Source organism: Labeo rohita, chromosome 21 (genome assembly GCF_022985175.1).
Source record: "Labeo rohita strain BAU-BD-2019 chromosome 21, IGBB_LRoh.1.0, whole genome shotgun sequence".
Taxonomy (NCBI): domain Eukaryota; kingdom Metazoa; phylum Chordata; class Actinopteri; order Cypriniformes; family Cyprinidae; genus Labeo; species Labeo rohita.
Genome location: NC_066889.1, coordinates 29,393,433 through 29,413,567, shown reverse-complemented (window position 1 = coordinate 29,413,567; position 20,135 = coordinate 29,393,433). Strand labels below are relative to the sequence as shown.

General features: G+C 28.8%; 1 protein-coding gene across 5 annotated transcripts in view; it reads right to left on the bottom strand.

Annotated features, from left to right (window-relative positions):
* The window catches only part of LOC127152304 (WD repeat-containing protein 7), a 123,031-nt gene that overhangs the window by 99,499 nt on the left and 3,397 nt on the right, over positions 1-20,135 (bottom strand). For 3 of the 5 annotated variants that reach the window (XM_051092885.1, XM_051092887.1, XM_051092888.1), the window contains exons 2-14: positions 18,337-18,508; positions 18,050-18,156; positions 17,860-17,938; positions 17,419-17,593; positions 16,060-16,136; positions 15,837-15,959; positions 15,616-15,761; positions 14,336-14,438; positions 9,328-9,475; positions 7,756-8,004; positions 6,410-6,630; positions 1,799-1,994; positions 23-237 (exon numbers count right to left, since the gene is read on the bottom strand). In XM_051092885.1, coding sequence (XP_050948842.1) covers positions 23-237; positions 1,799-1,994; positions 6,410-6,630; positions 7,756-8,004; positions 9,328-9,475; positions 14,336-14,438; positions 15,616-15,761; positions 15,837-15,959; positions 16,060-16,136; positions 17,419-17,593; positions 17,860-17,938; positions 18,050-18,156; positions 18,337-18,495 — 1,998 coding nt within the window. In that variant the 5' untranslated portion in view covers positions 18,496-18,508. The remainder of the gene's footprint in view (positions 1-22; positions 238-1,798; positions 1,995-6,409; positions 6,631-7,755; positions 8,005-9,327; positions 9,476-14,335; positions 14,439-15,615; positions 15,762-15,836; positions 15,960-16,059; positions 16,137-17,418; positions 17,594-17,859; positions 17,939-18,049; positions 18,157-18,336; positions 18,509-20,135) is intronic. The other 2 variants (XM_051092886.1, XM_051092889.1) reach the window with 1 other exon arrangement.

The window sequence follows — 20,135 nt, the reverse complement described above, 5'->3', positions numbered from 1 at the left end:
TGAATGCATGAAGGCGTCTCACCTTGTCGGCGTTGTCGGCCGCGAGCAGGTTGGTGGCGAGGGTCTGGAGCTTGTGTTGGGCCATGTTCTTGAGCGCGGCCAGACTGCGGCGGGTCATGGCCTGCTTCAGGTTCACCGCGGGGTGATTGAGGGAGTCCATAGCCGCAGGAACGACCTCGTCGCACGCGTTCAGAATCTCCACCGCCGTTATACCCATCACACAGCGGTCCAGTGCTCCTGAAACACACACACACTCATAAACAACACACTCAATACTTAATTTACTATTAATATAGCATTTACTACTATTAATTACTGTTAAAATACTATTTAATAATAATTACGATAAATTACTAAAAGTAAAAGTTAAAACAAAATTTTTACAAAACTAGAATTTTCACGTAACTTAAAGTGCTAAAATAACTAAAACTGAAATGAAATTAACTAAATGGACATATTTAAAATACATAAATAAAAATGACATCACAACAAAATGACTACATTTTAACTTAATTTAAATTGAAAATTGAAAATATTAAAATAAAAATAAATAAGTTTAAGTTCTAAAATGACTAAATCTGAAATAAATATGAATATAAATTTAATTAAAATCTAAACAGGAATTTAAATAATAAAAAATAAAATCAAAATTATTACGATTAAAAACAAAATATAAACAAACTTTAGAAATTAAATTAAATCATTTTAAGTTTTAAAATTATTAAAACAAAAAAAGCTAAACAGAAATATGAAAAAATTAAAACTCATAGAAATGAGAAAAATGTAACAAAATTACTAAAACTTTTTAGAAAATGAAAAAAAAATCTTTTAAAAAGTTATCATAAAATGAAATATGAAAAAATAACAAACATAAAAAAATAATAATAGTACTAAAATTACTAAAACTAGAGCTAAAATGAAAAAAAAAATGAACTGCTAAAAAAAACCAAAAAAAGAGAAATACATATAAACAATATACAAATAAAATATAATACAAATGAAACCAAATCAAAAAATATAATAGTATATTAATGATAGTAAAATAACTCTGCTCTGTCTATGCATGCATCAGCCACTCTATCTGTCCATCCACCCATCAAAATGAGCACCAGACAAATCCATTACACTCATCAAACACTGATGCAGCTTATGAGAGAGTGTGTATGTGCTTCCTCTTCTACTCAGCTCCCATAATACCCGGCTGTAAGTGGATACATAAAACACTAATGTGTCTAATGCAGCAGGAGAGAGAGACAGAGATTCAGTAGCTCTCTGTCGTGTCTCTAATGGGACGCAGACACACAGACACAGTGAGACAGGTGGATAATAAATGATTATTAGGCAAATATCCTCCTCAAAATAAGACACAGAGCTTTAAGTACTTCCTTCCACAGTGATCATCACTAGCTGAGGCCCATATGACCAAAACATTACATCATGGTAACAGTATACGTCCGGAAATTCATTTCTAAGTATGTTTACAAAGTTTTGCTATTGTTAAAAAAAAAAAAAAAAAAAAAACATTTTTGTTAATTGAAAAAAGCTGAAATAAAATACAAACATTAGATGAAAATGTAAAAAATAATTAAAATAAAAAATAATAATAATAAAAAAAAAAATCAAAATTATTGTTTTATTTTATGCATTTTTATTTTATTTTATTTTATTGTATTTATTTAATTTATATTAAGGCTGACAAATGTTATGACACATAAAAAAAATGTATAATATTATGTATAAATAAATTAAAAATGCTAAACGCTAAAAACGGCCTAAATGACCTCTGACCCCTGCTCACCTGTGTCCATCTGCCAGACATAGACGGATCCATCGGAGCAGCCCACCACCAGATAATCGTCACACGGCCTCCACTTGATGACCTGGATGGGGAAGAGATGTCTGGACGCCAACATGATGCACTTCCTCTCCCTCAGACTGAGCAGGCCGACGGAGTGATCGCTCGCCACCGAACACACGCAGTGTTGCACACGTGTCTAAAACACCAGAGGAAACCATCACGATGATTACACGCTCATAATATTAGCCGAAAACACAATGACAAGCAATCAGGAAAAAGGCAGGGCTTAGCAGCTCAGATGCTGTCTCTGATTGGTCAAGAATTTTTCAATGATTTTTTTTTTTTTTTTTAGTCATAAAATGTTTTGTTTTTAACCAAAATGATTTACAAATGAGGAATCAGGGTTACTATACTTAAATAAAACCATAAAAAAAATAATTACTAGAAATAATAAATATAATTTTTTTTTTAATTAATATAAATATTTTTTTGTAGTTTAACTAAAATAACTAAAACCGAAATAGAAAAAAATACTAAAAACTATATAGACATATAAAAATCAAACAAACAAAAAAAGAATTACTGAAACTTTAATAAAATTAAAATTTAAAGGATTCAAAATATTAATAAAACTATAATAATATTTAATTAATACTGTAAGGAACATCACAAGACATTTTTCATAGACCAAAAATATTCATAATACACAATGCAAAGATATTTATTTATCCATAAATAAATAAAAGCATGCTAGAACAGAGATGTAATTAAAAAAAAAAAAATAGAAAGAAAATGTTTTAATAAATAAATAACTTAAATTAAAGTTATTTAGTTATTTAAATAATTTATTTTTTTAAAAAATGTCTAATTAATATAGTATAAAGTATTTTAACACGTTACTCTGTACTATTTATTCGGTGTCTAATACAGGCAGTAATAAAATAAAATGCCAGCTAATTTATGGGTCAAATGACACGACATTCATCTGTAGTAAATTAGAACATAATTAACATAAAATATAAAGACAAACAGCCAAGAGACGGGGCTTAGCAATGCAGTGTTGACTCTGATTCGTCAAGAATGTTTGTATTGATATTTATTAATTTAGCAGATGCTTCTATCCAAAGTGATTTACAAAAAATAAAATATAAAATAAAATAAGAGTATTTAACATGCTTGATAACTGAAAATGTTAAAAAGTTGTAGTTATAGTAAAAAATAAATAAATAATAATAATAATAATAATAATAATAATAATAATGGGACTACTGTTTGTAATTTTAAATATATTTCAAATATATTTATAAAGTATAAGTCACACCACGAGTTCAATTCATCAAGAATTTTTCACTGATATTTATTCATTTAGCAGATGCTTCTATCCAAAGTGATTTACAAAAAATAAAATAAAATAAAATAAAATAAAATAAAATAAAATAAAATAAGTGTATTTAACATGCTAGATAATTGAAAATGTTAAAACGTTTTAGAAAAAAAATAATGGTACTAGTATTTGTAGATTTTAAATATATTTCAAATATATCTATAAAGTATAAGTCACATCACAAGCTAATTTTGGGGTGTAAGGACATGATTTTCATTTGCAGTAAAAAATTATAATAGATTTAACAAAAAATAGAATGACAACTAACAAGAAACAGTGGGGTCTGAAAATGAGTGGAGCAAAACAGCTGAAACATTGTCTCTAATTGGTCAAGAATGATGGGTCTAATTAATATTAAATTAATATTTTAAAATCTCTTTACTAAAAAAAAAAAAAGTGTAGGATTTACACCATTTTCACTCAGAAATTGCTAGTAAATTTCACAAATAATTACTAAGAAATGATAAGTAACAAACTGAATTAAAGGCTTTTTGAAAGACTAAAAAAAGTGTTTTCTTGTAAAACGTACTACAGTTCTAAAAAAAAAAAAAAAAAAAAATTCCAAAATTTTTTTTTTTTTTTTACCTATTCAATGTATAAAGAAGTTTATTTCAGAGTTGGTAAGGTTTATTTAAGCGTCAAAAGGCACAACTTTCATTGGTGTTAAAAATTAAAACCCCCAAACAGCGTCTCCGATCGATTCGGTCTCGCTTTATTCACACCGAATAAAACACCTACGAATCACGAAATGCCAACAACAACATCGAAAAAACACAAGAGAAAAGTCAAAAGCTGCCAACAATGAAAGTGGAAATGATATCAGCGCGAATCAAATGAAAGAGCGGAGCGGTAACTCGACGTAAGGTCACTCAGGGTCTGCCTTACACAACAAATCCTGCAGCAAAGGTCAAGCAGGACTTAAGGAGGGAAACTCGGAGCGTTTCCATGACGACGGCGCGCTCGTTTCTTTTGATTGCGTTTCGGAGGCTTCGCAGCCTCTTCGTCTGACATTTAGTCCTGAAAGTTTGCGTCTAATTGGTCACCGAGGTGAAGCTCGGAGATTAGAAATTCCGCGGCCGTCGAGAGCCGGATGAACTTTTCAATGTCTGGAAAGGAACCTTTAAGAACTGTGAAGAAAACGTAAACGCTGTTTACCGGTGCAAAAATCACAGTTGTGACGCTAACAAGTTCTGTGTGTAACAACAGAGTAAATAATGACTTAATGTCCATTTCTGTGTGTCGCTGAGCGACAACCTTGCGTCTCTTATGACTTCAGACTATACCAGAAGAAAAGAGATGTGTGTGTGTGTTGACAGCTGATGTTCTTGAGTTTTGATGGAGTGTCATGAGAAACCTTGACCGTGAAAACAACACCAGATCCATCACATCACTGCCACCACAACATCAGCTCACCACACACACATAAAGACAGCACAATGTCAGCTACAATGAATGAATGATAAATAAATAACTAAATAATTATCTAACTAAATACATAAATGTTTAAAATAAACATTGTCTGAAATAAAATATTTTTTTGAAAAAAGCTGACCACATTTATCATTCTTTGTTTAGTTTAACTTGTTTAGCTTGTTTATTTTAGGTTTCTTTAGTTCTAAAATAACTAAAAACAGAATTAAAATGTAATAAAAATTACACGTAGATGTATTTAAACATATATAAATAAAAACAACAAAAAGATAACAAAATTACTAAAACTTTTACTAAAAGGAAATGGAAAATCTAATAATAAAAACGAGTATGACATAAATACTAAAATTCTAATAAAAATATAAAAATTCTAAATATTAATAAAAATTGACAAAAAGACAACAAAATTATTAAAAGTTTACTAAAATATAATGTAAAATCCAATAATAAAAACTAGTATGACATACATACAAAAATTTAATAAAAATATAAAAATTCAAATTATTAATAAAAATTGACAAAAAGACAACAAAATTGAAAAATATAAATAAAAACTATTATAATATAAATATAAAAATTCAAATAAAAGCATAAAAATTCAAAAAATAAAAATTGACAAAAAGACAACAAAACTACTAAAACTTTTACTAAAATTAAGTGTAAAATCTAATAATAAAAACTATGACATACAAAAATTCTAATAAAAATATAAAAATTCAAATTATTAATAAAAATTGACAAAAAAGACAACAAAATTATTAAAAGGTTACTAAAATGAAAAATATAATAATAAAAACTATTATAATATAAATATAAAAATTCTAATAAAACCATAAAAAAAAGACAAAAAGACAACAAAATTACTAAAACTTTTACTAAAATGAAAATGGAAAATATAGAATTAAAACTATTATAATATAAATATAAAATTCAAAAAATAAAAATATGTCATATTGATATATAATTTTTATATTATAAAAATTATACATTATGGCTGATATTAAATTTCTAAACCTCTTTATGTCGATAAATTAATAATAATAAAAAAATAAAAATTAACATAAAATATATATTATATATTTTATATTATATATTATACATACAAACAAAAAATTTAAATTAGTGCTGGGCAACGATTAATCACAATTCATCACATCCAAATAAAAGTATTCATTTATATTTGTGTGAACTGTGTATATTTATTTCATATGTATATAAAAACATACATGTATATTATATATTTTGGAAATATTTACAAGTATTTAAATGTATAAATTTATATTCATATAATTTATATTATATATAATTATATTTGATATATAAATATAACATTTTTCTTAAATATACACATGCATGTGTGTATTTATAAATACATAACAAATATACAGAGTACACACACATATTATGTACACAAAAACTTTTCTTTTGGATCCAATTAATTGTGATTAATCATTGCCCAACATTAACATAAATATATATATTGTTATATGTATAGCATAGCTCAAGATCTCATAAATGTTACAGGACACTACAGACCCAGACACGCTATGCATCATGCCAGCATCAATTAAAAGAGCTGTGATCGAATCCAGATATTGACCAGCATCTGTAGCAGTCAAATCCTAATCGGAGCATCCCTACCACATTTTCTGCTATTGATTACAACCATCATACCTGACCAATCAGAGAGAACATCTGGACCAATAAGCCCCGCCCACTGAATGCTAAAAGCTATTATAAAAACTAATACGGTACATTTACTTCTAATGAGTGTCGAATGTGTGGAGGAAACTTACGCTGCAGTTTTCTGGAGGTACGATCAGCTGTGTGATTTCTCCTCCGTGAACGCAGAAGATGTGCTTCATCTCACCGGTGAAAATGTCCCAGATGATGACGGAGAAGTCGACACCTCCGGACACCAGCGAGCGCTGATCGTAGCGCGGGGAAACTTGGTGCGGGTACAGCAGACACGTCACCTTATGTCTGTGACCTCTGAGAGTGCGATGAGGAGGCCAACCTACACAAACACAGAGACAAAGTTATAATAAATATATAAATAATAATTATATATTTTTTATAATAATTATTATAATTTTGTTATATTATATATGTTCTAATAATAATAAATTATATATATATATATATATATATATATATATATATATAAATAAAATATTAATAACTCTAAAAAAATTATTTTATTATAAAATATATCAATGATAACAATATTAATAGCAACAATACTGTGCTTATACTTGAGTTCTAAAAACAAATAATTATAACAATAATAATAAAAAATGGACAATTAATAATATATAAAATAATAAATATACACATTTATAAATTGCAGATAATTTTTGAAGATTGTGGCAGAAAATAATTTAAAAATATATATATATATAATAAATGCAACATTAATAATATAATATTAAAAGACATCTAAATAAACAATATAAATATATTATAAATACAATAATAATATCATACATTTATATTTACATATATATATATATATATATATATATATATATATATGTTAGAGCATATATACTATAAAACATAATAATTATAAATATAAATATATTTATAAAAAAAAATAAAAAAAATCACAAACACGAATATAGAATATTAATAATTATATAATTTATATTTTATAAAATATATTAATGATATATAATAATATAACACTACTAACATTAATAGCAATAATAGTGCGCTTGTACTTGAGTTTCAAAAACAAATAATTAATAATAATAAATAAATAATAATAAATACAAAAATCTATAAATAATATATAAAATAATAAAATATACACATTTATAAAGTGCAGATAATTGTTGAAGATTGCTGCAGATAATGATGTTAAAAAAATAAAATATAATGAATGTAACAATAATATAACAATAAATATGACATTTAAACTTACATATTTACATATTTAATATTAAACAAAATTCAATTGGCTAGTAATAATAATAATAATAATAATAATAATAATAATAATAACAGTAATAAATTAAAATGTCATAATTGTAAGTACATTTATACATAATAAGTAATAATACAAATATTTTTAAAATATTTTTATTAAAATATAATATTTATTATAATTAATTACATTGTAAATATTATTATGTCTCACCTCTGCGCAGCATGTGTTCTCCCTGCAGGAGCTGAACGATGGCCGTCTGCGTAGCAGGAACGAGTACGATGCTGCCGTCCTCTCGTCCACACACGAGTCGACCCTGAGACGGGATGTAAACGCTCGCCGTCACCTTAATGGGGTCGTTAGAGCCGGGCAGGACGCTCAGCTGGTCGATGATGCCGGCCGGAGACGGCATTAACTTATCAAAGGCCTCCTGGAGACTGATGCTGACTGACACCTGCAGCTCTGGAGGAGGAGACACAGAAAACGACGTTATGAACGTAAAATGGAACGTAAACATGGTTCTGTGCTGTTTGAGAACAGTATATTGGCATTACATGCAGGAGTCAGTATCTGTAATTCTACAAGCAGACACAAGAGGGCACACAGTGTACAGGAGCACTGAATACAAACAGCAGAGGGCGACACTGTACTGATGCAAAAGACTTTCAGATGCAGTAAAACAACCAGTCATTAACTGAATTTCAAAGATTATTATACTTCATGGTTGTCACATGATCTTGAATTTTTTTATGTGACCTCATTATATGCAGAATCTGTGTTGCTAAACTCAGGAAACCACACAGCTGTTTTTCCACCATACTTCTGCTTTAAAATTTGACTTTATTAAAAAAAAAAAAAAAAAAAGTTACCAATAATATAATATTCAAGTTGGAATATATATATTTTTTTATAGTTACATAGTTTATACTATTTATAGTTTATAAAAAAGGTTAAAAAAGTTACAATACCATTTATAATATTCAATTTGTGATTTTTTTAAAAATAATTACAATACTAGTCATAATATTCAGTTTGTGAAAACAGCTTATAAAATAGTTGCAATACTTTCAATCAAATTCAGTTTGTGAAAGAAAAAAATATTAAAGAATAGATAAAATACTTTTTGTAACATTCAGTTTATTAAAAATGTTTAAAAACAGTTACAATATTATAATATAAAATATTTAAGTTTTTAAAAAGTTACATTGATGTTTGTAATATTTACAGTTTATGAAAAAGATACAAAATAGTTACAATGCCATTTATAATATTAGATTTGTGCCAAAAAAAAATGTTACAAAGTTACAATACTTTTTTAAAAATGGATACATTAATGTTTGTAATATTTTATTTGGGATTTTTTTAAAATAATTACAATATTGTTTAAAATATACATTTTATGCAAAAAAACTGTATTATAATACACAGTTTGTGGAAAAAAATAAAAAAATATATTTTAATGCTTGTTAAACAGTTTTTACTGTATTATAATACGCAGTTTGCAAAAAAGTTGAAAAATATTTCATGTTTGTTAAACACAGTTTAAAAAATATGATTTTTACTGTATTATAATACGTAGTTCGCAAAAAAAGTAAAAAAAAATATTTTAACGTTTGTTAAACAAGTATGTTTTTAAAAAATATGTTACGTATTTTTTTTTTTAAATACAGTTACAGTTGTTCTCAAGGGATTTTTTGTAATGTGTGAGAAATATAATATTCATATTATGAACTTTTTTTTTGTTTTGTTTTTTAATAAACGTGGGTGTTGAAGAGAACGATGTACCTGCGGCGGAGGACAGCGGCTGTAGGGGCGACGTCTCTGGGATGCTCCACACCGTCAGTCGGCCCGCAGAGTCGCCCTGGATCAGGAGTTTGTGGAACGGCTCCCTCCGTCCGAAGAAGAAGCGCGTCACGGGCGGACAAATCAGGAGCTGCAGGAGACCAGCCACACAAACATCAACATCTGCAAACATCCAGAGCCATCAAACACACTCAACAGCAACCTGAGCCTGCTCGCATTCATCTGACTGCAGAAGCGTCTATCAGAACTCTGAGCGATGTACGTATGGAAGCTGTTAAACATGAGCGCCTGTTTCCTGTGAGAAGGGAAATAGTCAGCTCATGCAGGTTCATGGCTGAGGAAAGGGGACGTCAGCCATTTTAGTGATGATACGAACGTACTGACGGAAAATGGGCACAAAATGGAGTTGGTTTTTCATCACAATGAGTTACAGTTGGTTTAAAGCTAGCGTTCTTTAAACTGGGGACCCTCAAGGGCCCACAAGGGAGTGATAGGGGTCTGTGGAAAAGTTGAGAAAAACTGAATTAAAAAGAAAAGAAAGTTTAAAAAAAGGAGGGGGGGAGGGGTAAAAATAAGACTAGAATGAATAAATAAAATTTATTAAGACAGATATTTAATAAAATGTCTAAATAAATTATTAATAAGCATATTAAAATAGATCAATAAAATTTCACTTATAAAAATAACTGACAAAACATGTAAAATGCGTAAATAAATTATAAAAAGTAGATTCAAATAAATAAACAATAAATTTCTTTTAAAACAAATAGATTAAAATGCATAATAAAAAAATTGATTAAAATAAATTAATTTATTAAAATACATCGAAATCAGGTAAAATAAATAAATTGATTAAAATACATGCTTAAAAAAACGATTAAAATGAATAATAAAATCAGATTAAAATACATAAATAATAAAAAAGCAGATTCAAATAAATAAATGCATTAACCTACATTTAAAAAAAAAAAAAAATCACTAAAAATAAATAAATTAAAAATAATATACATAAAATTAACATACATAAAAAACGCTAAAAGTAAACTATGCAAATTTAATTAAAATGCATAAATAAATAATAAAAAGTAGAGTAAAATGCATAAATAATGAAAAGTAGATTAAAATAAATACTAAAAAGATTAAAACAAATAGATTAATAATAATATATAAATAATAAAAAAGCAGATTCAAAAAAATAAATTGATTAAAATACATAAAAATTGATTTTAAATAAATAAATGTATTAGCATAAAATTCGCAGAAATAAAATTATACAAATTTGATTAAAAATGCTTAAATTACAAATCTAATTAATTGAATAATAAATACACAAATAATAAAATTAATAAATTAAATAAACTGATTAAATGAAAAAAACTACTAAAATGCATAAAAGTAATATTAAATAAATGACAAAATAGATTAAAATCCATAAATAATAAAACTGATTAAAACAAACTGATTAAAATACATAATAAAAAAAATAAATATATTAAAATAAATAAATAAAAACTTTGAATTAAATAAATAAATAAATAAATAATACATTTAACAGTACAGTTCTATGTGGGCAGAAACATAATAATATAAATTAATAAAAAACTACATTTTTTTTTTAAATATAATACTCATTTTTAACAGTATAAATTGATCTTGGGAGTTGGGAGTGTCATCTAAAAGAAAAAAAAAAAAGTTTGCCTTCATAATGTTTCATATAAATTATTTAGAATGGTGAAAACATCCAAATAAAATCTCTGTGGATAAAAAAAAAATATATATATTTCATCCCCAATGCATAATTTTACATTACATAAATAAAATGGATTGTGAGCTTTGTTTCGTGGTAAAATACTGAAAATTCAGTACTACTATTGAAAAGCACAAAATCATAAAGTTAAACATACATTAACTGCTTATAGTAAATAAAATAGCAATAATAATAATAATAAAAAGACTGATAAAAATTCACAATTACTCTCCGTGCAATATGGTTTTGGTGTGAAAAACTGCTTGAAATTTTTAAGAGATTTTACATTTGTTCATACATGATGTTTCAATGTAAAATTCCTCTTTGTGTTTTTCCATGTGTCTGAGGTGGTATGAATTGAAGTGGAAATGACTATTTTAAATTGATAAATGCATCATATAATATTAATGTATGTCCTTTTAATTTTTAAAGCACATCCTGTATTGAAAACAGTGCAAAGTTCCACCATTGAGCTTTTTATTGCTAAACACACACTCTCACGACACACACGTCCAAACCCACACGCTTAAACATGCTGAATACGCACCCAAAAGAAACACACAGAAAGATCAGCTGAAGAAAACCAGAGAGCAACACACTTCATATTACGTTTTAGATCTTAAAAAGACCAAATCGGCACCTTTTAATTGAAAGCATCAGAATAAAACAAGCTGAAGCCACTGTAAAGAAGCTCTGGGACTTTGCATGCATCTTCACCGTGTGAAGACCAATGAGGGAGGTCAATGACTGGTCGTTTTTAGTGGGAGGAGCATGAGACTTAGCGAATCAGAGTGAGTGACTATTAGAGAGACAGCAAGAGAGGCAGGAACTTCACAGGAAGCTCTCAAGATAGCCAATCAAATTCACTTATTTTATTTTTACAAATGTTATAATACAACAGATGAAATCGTGCTATTTTGTGACATAATCATGCGGTCGAGAGCTTCCTCGCCCCTGCGTCTCGCTGTCATTTGGGCTTACTGGTGCCTCTAGAGGCCGCTGGATGTATTGCAATTCAGGAGTGTAGAGCTCCGGATCACAAGCGCTGTCAGGGAGACGCACCACAACACACTGCCCCTCCCACCCCTCCTCCAGCTGGGCCGGGGCAACAACGGACAGAGAGCAAATCATAAAGAAATCAAACACACAAATGACACAGGAGCAGACTGACGAGAACAAAACATAGACACAACACAAACTAAAAACACAAAAACCACCGTTCAAAAAGTTGGAGTTTTAATTTAATTAACAATAAAGTCTCTTCTGCTCACCAAGGCTGTTTATTTGATGAAAAATACTGTTAAATTGTGATATATTTTTACAATTTAAAATCCTTGTTTTCTATGTGAATATATTGTGAAATGTAATTTATTCCTGTGATCAAAGCTGAATTTTTCAGCATCATTACTCCAGTCTTCAATTTAGAAATCATTCTAATATGCCGATTTGCTGCTTGAGAAACAATTCTGACTATTACCAATATTGAAAACAGTTGTGCTGCCCAATATTTTTGTGGAAACCGTGATATACTACGATTTTATTAATCGATGATGCATTAAATTGATCAATAGTGGCAGTGAAGACATTTATAATGTTACAAAAGATTTCCATTTCAAATAAATGCTGTTCTTTTGAACTTGTGAATCCTGAAAAATAAAATGTATCACAGTTTGTACAAATGCTGCATTTACTTAATGAAAAATACTGTAAAATTTGTGAAATATTTTTGCAATTTAAAATCCCTGTTTTCTATTTGAATACATTGTGAAATGTAATTTATTTCTGTGATGCAAATCTGAATTTTCAGCATCATTAATACAGACTTCAGTCACATGATTCTTCAGAAATCATTCTAATATGCTGATTTGCTGCTCAAGAAATATTTATGATTATTATGAATGTCGAAAAATATTTGAGCTGCTTTATATTTTAAAAAACTGATACTACCATCCAAAGTTAACGATTTTATTCAGCAAGGACGCATTAAATTGATCAAAAGTGACAGTAAAGATATTTATAATGTTATAAAAGATTTCTATTTTAAATAAATGCTTTTGAACTTTCTATTTATCTGTGAATCCTGAAAAATAAAATGTATCACAGTTTACACAAATGCTGCATTTACTTAATGAAAAATACTGTAAAATTTGTGAAATATTTTACAATTTAAAATCCCTGTTGTCTATGTGAATACATTGTGAAATGCAATTTATTTCTGTGATGGAAATCTGTATTTTCAGCATCATTACTCCAGTCTTCAGTCACACGATCATTCAGAAATCATTCTACTATGCTGATTTGCTGCTCAAGAAGCATTTTTGATTATTATCAATTTTATATTCAGCTTTATATTTTTGTGGAAACTGTGATATACCACCATTTAAAAGTTAAAGGCATTAAATTGATCAGAAGTGACACTGAAGACGTTTATAATGTTGCAAAATGTTCCATTTTAAACAAATACTGTTCTTTTGAACTTTCTATTCATCTGTGAAACCTGAAAAATAAAATACATCACAGTTTACACAAAAATATTGTGCAGCACAACAAATTTTCTTGAGCAGCAAATCAGCATATTAGAATGATTTCTGAAGAATCATGTGACTTGAAGACTGGAGCAATGACGCTGAAAATTCAGCATTGCTTCACATATATCAATTACATTTTACAAGATATTCAGAGAGAAAACAGCTATTTCGAATTGTAATATTATTCCACAATTTTACTGTTTTTATTGTATTTTGGATCAAACAAATGTAGCCCTGGTGAGCGGTAGAGATGTATCTCAAAAACATTAAAACATTTAACCGACCTCAAATCTTTGAACAGCGGTGTATTTATAAAGAAACTGAACTTAAACACACAAGACATTTAACGCTCTATGATTGGCTGAGATCAACTAATCTTTAAAGTCACATGAAATCAAAACTGATTTAATTCAACAGTGATGTTATAAAATGAAAAAGGTTTGTCTTCGCAAATGTCCATTTAAATTTTGATCCTCTCAAGACACCTGTAAAATCCACTTTCCACAATCTAGTCAATTTCGAACAAATAAAGTGAAGTTCTGCATCAACGCATCAGATTATAAAAGATAAAAATCACTGATATTGACGTAAAAAGTCTAAATCTGACTGAATCTGAAGGCTAAGAATAAACAGACATGTTTGTAAAAGTACAAGTGAGTGTGTAGTTGTTTACATACATTCCTCATGTGAGTGTGTGTAAGAGTGTGTGTCCGACCTGTTTGTCGGCGCGGTCCGCTATGCTGTACACCAAAGGAGGGATCGAACCTTCCGCCTTCTTCCCCACATTGCTGCGGAAGTGTTCGCTAGCTGGAAGACAGCTGAAACACACACACACTGATTAGTAGCCGTCTTAATTGTCTATAACTCTGACATGACAGGTAGTTTGTAAGCATGTGTGCCAGTGTTGGGGGTAACTCATTGCAAGTAATGTGAGTTATGTAATCAGATTACTTTTTCTGAGTAACTAGTAAAGCAACGCATTACTTTTTTTTTAATTTACCAATTTTCCCATTTATTAATTGACAGCTATCCTGCCCAGCCCAGATGAGAAAAAGTAACGCAAAAGTAATGTAACGCATTACTTAAAAAAACAACAACTACTAAGTAACACAATAAGTTACTTTTTTAGGGAGTAACGCAACATTGTAATGCATTAGTTCCTCAACACTGGCGTGCGCTCATTTGCTGTATGGTTTAAGAGTGTTTTTTGCGAGTGTTTCGTTATTTGTTGGCAATTTGTAAGCAGTTGGTAATGTTTAGGTAGTTTGTTGGTGTTTCTATATATATATTTAGTTATTTCTTTTTATGGTCACATTTATACAGCATTCATATTTATTTAACACATTTATATTTATTTATAAAATAAAAATATTATAAAAAATCCTAAAAAAATTATTAAAATATATTTATAAAAATAAAATAAAATAAATGTAACTGTTCATATTTTATTTTTACGTTTTTACCAAATTTACATTTTGTAAAAAAAAAAAAAAAAAAAATTAGTAAATTATAGAAATTTAGTGTACTAAATTATAAGATAATAATGTTTTTTGATATTATAAGGAATGAGAAAAATATAATAACTTTATTTTTCAGTACAACTAAAACTTCACTTTTAAATATTAAATCAAAGAGCTTTTATTTTGGCTAAAAACCAAGGGAAGCCCTTAAAGCCTCTTGTTTTTTTGATGCGTTTAAGCCAATTTAAGCCAATTCAACAGCCAATTTAAGTGTTTTTTTAAAAAGCTTGGAAAGCTTTCAAATGCCCGTTATAAGCTTAGCAAACATCAGCATTTAATGTGAAACGACCCGCTCAGAAACACTATAAAAACTAGATGAGCTGCACGTGTGTAAACAAACACAGAGCTGCACTTCACCTAGAAAAATGCAGTGCATATATTTATTTACAGCACATAATGAAATGCATTAAGCCAAATCAAGTTTTTGGATTTATTTCTAAAGGTGCAGCTCTAGTAGCATGAGTTGTTGCATTACCTGGCGGGCAGTTTGTAAATGTAGCTGCAGCCATCTTCAGTCCAGATTATGACTTTATCAGCAGCGATGAATTCTCCTCCGACCCAGGACTGATTGTTCTCGCTCGGGACCGAACACAGCAGGGAGAAATCACCCGCATCAAACACCTGCAGCACAGATTATTAGAACTCCAACCATAGTGTGAAGCACAATATCACAAACTCATAATTGCACACACTCACCCTCCAGTACTTCGAACACACCACCAGCAGCGAGAGCTGTGTGAACGTGCAGAATGAGATGCTCTGGCAGCCCTGACAGTAGATGGGCTTTGATTCTTCTTCAAACACAGGGTCCAGATCCTGCTGGAAACACACATAGTTTTTATTCTCCAGCAGGATGAACTACATGACTAATTCTGTCCATCTACACAGCTATTCTGTCTAGAACATTTGAAATGTTCACCTGCATCCTGCTGACATCAGCGGTGATGATCCACACCTTGAGAATCCCAGTGACAGACACAGCCACCACTGTGTCCTCTGAAACACACACACACACACTTGAACTAGTGAGACACCTCCAGATTGAGAGTCATTATGGGCTGTAGTTAAATTATTCTTAACTTAATGTCCAGCGGGCCCAAAACTATGATACTTGTTTGCATTTTAATTGTGTTATTTTGCTTATTTTGTTGGTAGATTTTAATTTTGTGGCCATTAGATAGTAGTTTTCAAGTGTCCATTGAATTTTTGAATCAATGAATGAATATTAAATAAAATAATAAAACAAAATCACATTCCTTTTATTTATTTTTTTTACATATAATACATTTACATATACATGCATTCTGAATAAGTCATTTTTGAATTTAAAAAAAAACAAAAAAACAAAAAATTAAAATTTTGTTGGTAGATTTTAATGTTGTGGTCATTAGCTAGTAGTTTGAAAATGTGCAATGAATTTTAGAACTAATTAATTAAATTAGTAAATATAAGTAAATATAAAATAATAATTAAAATATATTCTCTTCATTTATTTATTTATACAATTTTATAGTCATTTTTAAATTTAAAACTCATTTAAAATTTTAAATGTGTAATTTAAGTAATTTTGTTGGTACATTTTAATTTTGTGGCTATTAGACAGTAGCTTGCAAATGTGCAATGAATTTTTGAATGAATTAATTAATTAATATAAAACAATAATTAAAATTCATTCTCTTTGTTTAATTATACATTTTCATAAAGTAATTTTAAAATTTAAAACTCATCATTTAAAATTTTAAATGTGTAATTTAAGTAATTTTGTTAGTAGATTTAAATTTTGTGGCCTTAAAAAAATTATGTAAAAAAAAAAAAAAAATCATGTTTTATTTTAACAGAAGCTTGAGAGTGTGCAATGACTTTTTCTGCATTACTTTCAACATAGACATTTAACACCTAAGGGCACTAAAACGAAATAATAAGTAATGTAAAAAAAAAAAAAAAAAAAAAAAATCACATTCTCTTCATTTATGTTTTAATTTATAAAATAAATAAATTGAAAATATATAAAAAATCTATTTAAAATGTATATTTAAAATATGTAATTTGTGGAATTTAAATAGATTTTTAATATTTAATTACATTTAATACCAAAACTGTGTTTTGATTATTGCTTGATTATTTTAAACATTTAGAACTTTGTTGAGTAAATTATCTGTACACATTCCTTTTTCTCATTATAAAATGAGCTGAAATTATTGTTTGTCTATACACAGACATTTGCTCCTATCTTCCTGAAGTGCATCACATTCTCACACGTCAAAACAGCAGTGTTTACCTTGTGTGCGGTGTGAGCGAATGATGCTCATGGAACTGATCCAGTCAGGCGAAATCTTGGACACGAGTGAGTAAAGCACCTCTAGACTAGTGGCGTCCACTACAAGGATTTCTGGGTAATGTCCATGGCACAGAAGTCGCCCCTCCCTCTGTGTGCCGATGGTGAACTGATAAAACTGTAGAAAAGAAAAAGAGACATCTATGACACATAATACATAAATTAAATGTTTAACTTTTTCTTAATTCTACAAATGTAAAAACATTTATTTTAACATGGTTTGCATTCATCTGTAGTATTTATAATTATATTTTCAATAAATATATTTTTTCAAAATGTATATTTTGTATATATTCTCTATCTTTGTAAACTCACAATTAAACTGTATATAGTACGTCCTCATTTAGATAAGTGTGTGTGTGTGTGTGTGTTTATGTGTGTTACCTGTATACCAGTGTGTGCACAGGCTAGTTTAGTGAACTCAATACAGCGTCCATCATTGACATCCCATAAACACATTTCCCTGTGACAAACACAAAAGACGTCTTAGGTGAAACTGCTAACATTTAAAGCGCAGAAACACACATTTCACTGTCTAATAATATAGTGTTGCCCATGACAAACACTCTCTCACCCGCTTTCGGAGGCGCTGACGAGGTATTGTTTGTCACTTCCTGCGCTGGCCTTGGAAAGACAGGTGACAGAAGCCGTGTGTCCGAACAGCAGAGCACGAGGATTGATCTAAACACACAGAGAAATGGAAAGTCATCAAACAATCCAGAGCGATTATGAACCTTCATGTCATTCTGGCGCACGGAAGACAAAGTCATATGGAGTAAATAACGCCAGAAGGTTCATTTTTGGGTGTACTGTCCCTTTAATGGAAACAATGCTATGTGTGACCTCGCCGTGACCTCTCACCTCCAGCTCTGGGGTCATGTCCCAGATGCAGATCTGTCCATCATGGCAGCCGGTGATGATGGTGGACAGATCGTCCATCACCAGAAGGCTGGAGATGCAGTGAGTGGGCGCGTTGCGGCCCCACAGAACTATGGGTAATACCAGACTGTTTCCTGACATGTTCTCTGCGATACTGAAAAGAGAAAGACAACAAAAGAAACAGTAATGAGACACAATCAGTGCATTGTTGGAAATTCCAGAAACAAAAATGAGGAAGTGGAATTACTGGCCTAGATGAGCAAACAAAGGCCTAAAATATATTTTTTACAAAATGTATGTTTATATAACATTGCTTTTGCTGCTGATATGGTAGTAGAAAACAAACAAACAAATACATAATATTATTTTAATTATATTAATATATACTCTACTGTTTTTGAACAGTAAGATTTTTTATGTTTTTAAAGAAGTCTCTTCTGTTTACCAAGCCTGTATTTATTTGATCCAAAGTACAGCAAAAACAGCTAAATTTTAAAATATTTTTACTATTTAGAATAACCATTTTCTATATGAATACATTTAAAAATGTAATTTATTCCTGTGATTTCTAAGCTGATTTTTAGCATCATTACTCCAGTTACATGATCCTTCAGAAATCATTCTACTGTTGTGATTTGCTGCTCAAACAACATTTATTATTATTATTATTATGTTGAAAACTTCGATAATTTCTTTCCCAAAAAAAAAAACAAAAATTAAAAAAAAAAAAAAAATTATACTGACTCCAATGTTACAAAAGCTTTCAAAATATTTATATTTCAGATAAATGCTGATCTTTGGATCTTTCTATTTATCAAAGAAACCTGAAAAAAAAAAAAAAAAAAAAAAACATACTCAGCTTTTTAAAATACTGATAATGCAAAAAAAAATGTTTCTTGAACAGCAAATCAGCATATTAGAATGATTTCTGAAAGATCATGTGACACTGAAGACTGGAGTAATGATGCTAAAAATTCAGGTTTGATCACAGGAATAAATTACAATTTAAAATATATTCAGATATAAACCAGTTATTTTAAATAGTAAAAATATTTCACAATATTACTGCTTTTGCTATATTTTGGATCAAATAAATCAGGCTTGGTGAGCAGAAGAAAATTCTACATTAAAAACATTAAAAATCTTATTGTTCACTTCTGACTGGTATCAAAGTTTATTAAATAAATATTAATTTTTATTTAATTATTTATTTTAACCATATCAGCAGCAAAAACTTTTTTGTAGTAGAAATTAAAATTTCTCTAAATAAATTGTTCAACAATTTATCAATATTATCCTTAAAACAATATAAAAAAAAAAAAAATACAGAAATTATATTAACTCTTTATATTTGATGGAAAGCTTTTAGAAATGTCCATGAATTAAATTTCTGAAAAAACTATTTATTTATAAAATTGAAAGCGGAACATTCCAATAAAATATTGCTTTATAGTCAATGAAAGCTTACAAAAATGATATACTGGTAATTCTTCAACTTAAAAATAAATATATATAGAAGTTAAAAAAAAAAAAAAAAAGTGACCAATTCAGAATATTAAAACCCTTTAATTTATACAGGGTTCAGTTATTTATGATAAAGGAACTTTATTAATGACACTCACTGGATAAGTTTGGATTTGCACACTAGCAAAATTCTCATACTAACCTATTATTCCTGCAGTATACACTATGCATACTCTAATGTGTACATGGAAACGTACAAATGCTCTTCATGCACAGAATATATTAAAAAACAGACCAACCTTGTTGCCAACCAGGGC